This window comes from Dendrobium catenatum, unplaced genomic scaffold, assembly GCF_001605985.2.
Source record: "Dendrobium catenatum unplaced genomic scaffold, ASM160598v2 fragScaff_scaffold_990, whole genome shotgun sequence".
In the NCBI taxonomy this organism is placed as follows: domain Eukaryota; kingdom Viridiplantae; phylum Streptophyta; class Magnoliopsida; order Asparagales; family Orchidaceae; genus Dendrobium; species Dendrobium catenatum.
In genome coordinates, this window is record NW_021319452.1 from 4,084 (window position 1) to 8,696 (window position 4,613).

The 4,613-nt window shown below is 33.9% G+C and overlaps 1 protein-coding gene across 1 annotated transcript; it reads left to right on the plus strand.

Moving 5' to 3' along the window:
- The first annotated feature begins 203 nt into the window (after positions 1 to 203).
- On the plus strand, positions 204 to 2,039 carry LOC110109057 (zinc finger BED domain-containing protein RICESLEEPER 2-like). The gene is made up of 3 exons (XM_028697716.1): positions 204 to 1,306; positions 1,395 to 1,453; positions 1,985 to 2,039. Exons 1-2 carry the CDS (start codon positions 701 to 703, stop codon positions 1,440 to 1,442), a joined length of 654 nt encoding a protein of 217 aa, XP_028553549.1. The 5' UTR covers positions 204 to 700; the 3' UTR covers positions 1,443 to 1,453; positions 1,985 to 2,039.
- Positions 2,040 to 4,613: the final 2,574 nt, after the last annotated feature.

The following is a 4,613-nucleotide window of genomic DNA, read 5'->3' on the forward strand; positions in this document are numbered from 1 at the left end:
ATACGGCTACCAAAATTTTTGATACATTCTACAAGGTACTTTGTGAATGGGGTATTAAGGATAAAGTTTTTACAATCTCAGTTGACAATGCATCAAATAATAATAGGGCAATGAAGCTTTTAAAAGATAGTTTTAGAGTGAAGAAAAAACTATTCTTTGGAGGAAGGTTGTTTCATATCCGTTGTTGTACTTACATATTAAACCTTATGGTTAAGGATGGCGTAAAAGTGTGGAGTATATTATTGATAAAATTAGAGATACTGTAAGTTTTGTGAATGCATCTGAAGCAAGGTTAGTCAGATTTTCTGAGGTTGTCCAACAGTTACAGTTACCTACTAGAAAGCTAGTAATGGATTGCCCAACTCGTTGGAACTCAACTTACTCAATGTTGACAGTGGCATTAAGGTTAAGGGAAGCCTTTTTTTCATATAACGAAAGAGAAGTGGCATATGTTGCATGTCCAACTGAGGAGGAGTGGGATAAAATTGAAAAAGTTTGTGATATTTTGGGATTCTTCAACGAAGCAACTGATATTATTTCAGGAATTGATTACCCTACAGCAAATTTATTTCTTTCACAAATTTGTACTATTAAGAAGGTGTTGGATGAGGGGGCAATTTCTACTGATAATTTTATTGTGGAGATGACTAAGAAGATGAAAGCTAAATTTGATAAATATTGAGGTGAATGTAATCTCCTCATGGCTTTTGGTGCAGTGATGGATCCAAGAATGAAGTTTATTGTAATTGAGTATGCCTACCCTAAGATATATCATGGAGATGAAAGCATGAGGAATGTGCAGCATGTTAGATGTCTTCTCTATGAAATGTATGAGGAATATGTTAGAAGTTCTGAAGCCGAATTTGATGGTGATGGTGGTATTGCAGGAGGGAGTTCAAGGAGCACAACCAATTTATTGCAAAGTGTAGACCATCAATCTACTTCTAAAAAATATAGTGGTTGGCATGATTTCACCTCATTTGTCTCATCCAAAATAAGCCCCAGGCCTATAAAATCAGATTTAGACAACTACTTGGAAGATGGCTTAGAACTTTGTAGTGAAGGGCAGAAGTTTGATGTGATAGCATGGTGGAAAAACAATCAAGCCAAATACCGCATACTTTCAAGAATGGCAGTGGATATTTTATCCATCCCTGTTAGTACAGTTGCTTCAGAGTCCACTTTCAGTGCTGGAGAAAGAGTAGTTCATACATATCGATCAAAATTAGGGGTTGACACTGTGCAAGCTCTCCTTTGTGGTTCCAACTGGGTTCGCTGCCACTATGGCTTGAAGGGAAGGGTTAAGGTAATATTTGTACATGCAAGTTTTGTTGACATTTATTTAGTATTCCACATACTTATATATGAACATTAAATTATCTTTTCTTTTGTAGGAGGAAGAAGAAGATGAAGAGGTGGAGATTTTCTTACCGATTATATGAAAAAATCTAAGGTAAAAAATATTTGTGTGAAGTTTCTTTTTATTCCACTAAGGGTGCTGAAATTTATTTTTCTAATATTAACCCCACCTGTAGAATTACTACCAATCGCATTGTGAAGTAGCACATGTATGAAAGAACAATCAATGATACCAAGCTGATTTTAATGTTTCCTAAATTCATCTTTGTAGCATATAATCTATTGCGTCAGTTTTTTAATATGATGAGCACAAAGTGGATTTCTGAGATGTAGGTGGGATTGAGTTTTTTAACAATTTTGCATAGATCTCAAGCAAAATAAAGGGTTCCATAATGCATTTTTATATTTCCTCTATTCACTTTTGTTGAGCATGATTTTCCATCTTAGATTTTGTACGTGTAATTCTTGGCATGATCATGGGAATGTGAAGCCTAATAATTGAGAGTAAATTTTTAATACTTCAAGGTGTTGATTTTTATCGTAACCATAACAGAATGAAGAGGTCTAATGTGTCTTTTTCATGTTTCATTCATTTAATTCTGCAGCTCATGATATTTTCTTTTAGTTTTTCTTCACATGGATGGCCCACTAGTCAAAAAAGTACCGAAACAAAATAGTTTCAATGACATGATCAAGGTATATTAATATTTAATATGAGGCATCAAATTTGAGATTTATAGAATATGTAAATTTAGACAGTTGCTATAGTGCTATTTTTAAAATAATTATTATTTAACTTTTTTCTTAATTTCTCAGGTTTGCAGCATATTAATTGGTAATAGAGAGTTGAGATGAAAGAGTTTGAAGAATATGGAATATCAGACAGACATGGAATAAATAGTTCTATCTTTTGTTTGTGTTTTTTACTTATGCACTATTATGAAACTTTTTAATGGATTGTATAACTCCAATTACTTCTTTTTGTAATGATTTGATGATATACAATTTGGTCTAACAATGATATGAATGCTCTATTTTTATATTAATCAAGTTTTATTGTGCTTAATTGCTTAAAGTTGTAATTGATATTGATCAAATTTATAAATATAATTTTTTGAAGGAAGATGATTGCTCACTATGACACTATATATGTATATATTGATTTCTTCAAGAACTAAATTTAAGAAAAAAAATTTTGGTTTACATTTAAAGAGTCAAGCCAATTAAACGAGCCGAGCTCGAGCTCAAGCTCGAGCTTTTCAAACGAGCTCGAGCTTTCGAGTCGAGCTCGAGCTTGGTATACTCCAAATGAGTTGATCTCGAGCCCACTAATCGAGCTCGAGCTCATTAAGTCTTAAACGAGCCAGGCTTGATAAGGCAAATACTCGACTCGACTCGACTCGGTTACACCCCTAGTTGGTCTTTAGAAAATTTAAGCTTGAGGACACCTCTAATTAGGTCCTTTTAGGTCACTCTCCTAAGGGTTTTCATATTGGCATGATATAACCACTTGTTCCACAACCAATCATCATCAACAATAATTTTTAAACAAATGAAGTAGCAAATTAAATATTATTTAAAAAAAGCATGTAAATATTATTAATCTGCTTTCCCTACAAAATAGTGTTCTTATTCAAGATAACAATACATGTATTTGTTAAATATTTTATGATGAAGCCCTTATCGTATAGCTGGCTGATGCTTAGCAAGTTGTGTTTCAGTCCATTTATAAGCAAAATATTTTTAATCAAAAGGTTCTTGGAGTTTTTGATTATACCTGTGCCCACCACTTTCTTGGTGGTGTTGTCTCCAAGAGGGACCTTGCCTCCAGCCCTGGTCTCCAGCGTAACAAATTGATAGGCATATCTAGTCATGTGTCGTGAGCATCCACTGTCCATGTACCACATGCTCTCACGAGGTCTTTGGTGAGAGCACACCCATAAAATCTTCAAATGTTAGATTTAGGAACCCAAATAGGTTTGGGTCTCTTTTTATAGAAAGAAGAATGCAATACATGTATGTTATGTTATGAATCATGCAATTTGGGTCTCTACAACCAATGTGTACTACGGTGAATAGTGCAAGTGTGTGAAATGTGTCCTAGCATGCCACATAAAAAACATCTAATACCAGGAAAATGGTTTACTAATCTATTTGGGTTATAATGCCTTTTTATAGGTTTTTGCTTTGGATCAGGATTGAAGAACTATTCAGGTATGAGTGTATTCCTATTTTTCTCAAGTGCATTCAATTCAACTTTCAACCTCGAGTTAGCACTTTCTAAAATAGCATTATCAACATTCAAATAGTGCTCCTTATGCTCAGATTCATTAATATATGTTTTAAAATCAGTTTCAAGTGAGGTATAGGATGCTTTCAATGAATCATGATCAACAACCAACTCAGAATACTTTTTATTTAATTCATCAAACTCGTCAATTAATGACATGTGATTTCTATCAATTTGGGAGTGATCTTTCAATAAAATTTAATGCTCTTTTTTCAAATTTGTAAACTCCAATTTCAAACTAGTATGAGATTTCTTAAGTTTCCTATATAATGCATGAATGTTCTCACAAACTTCAAGTAATTGATCATAGGTTGGTTCACATACCTCTTCTTGGTTAGACTGACTAGGATGATCACCAGTCATCAAGCAAAAGTTTATTATTTCCTCCTCAGCTTTAGCCTCAGAGGAGTCCGATACAGAATCCACCTATAACGCCTTTTGGAACCACTTCTTATCCTTCTTGTACTTGGCTTTCTCCTCACCCTTCTCCTTTCTTGGGTGATCCTTAAGTGTAGGACAATCATCATTGACATGTGCAGGCTTCTTGTATTCAAAATAAACAACATCATAAGAACTTTTATTTATTTTTTCTACCCTTACCTTTTTTCCATTTATGATGGAGCTCTTGATTCTTCCTTAGAAATCTTTTGAATTTCCTAGTGATTAAGGAAACATCATCGCTTTCAGACCTGGAAGAATCAGTGTTCGTGTTATTGGCCTTCAGCACCATAGTTTTCTCCTTCTTTTGCTCACCTGCATCAAGTTGTCTTTGGTTCACTCCTTGCTCGTAAGCAATAAGTGACCCAAGTAAGTTATCAACAGAATAGGTATTCAAATATTTAGATGTAGTAATTATAGTGATCTTAACATCAAAGGAAGAAGGCAAGCATTTCAAAATTTTATTCACTCTTTTATAGTTAGTTAGCTCTCTTCCTAAGGCATGCAATGAGGTGATAATTTGAGT

What these genes read in the sequence shown, in the direction of transcription:
- LOC110109057 (XM_028697716.1), top strand. Translation starts at nt 701, where the DNA reads ATGGCTTTTGGTGCAGTGATGGATCCAAGAATGAAGTTTATTGTAATT. An exon ending in GCTTGAAGGGAAGGGTTAAG is followed by an intron (nt 1,307 to 1,394) that starts GTAATATTTGTA and finishes TTTCTTTTGTAG; the next exon opens with GAGGAAGAAGAAGATGAAGA.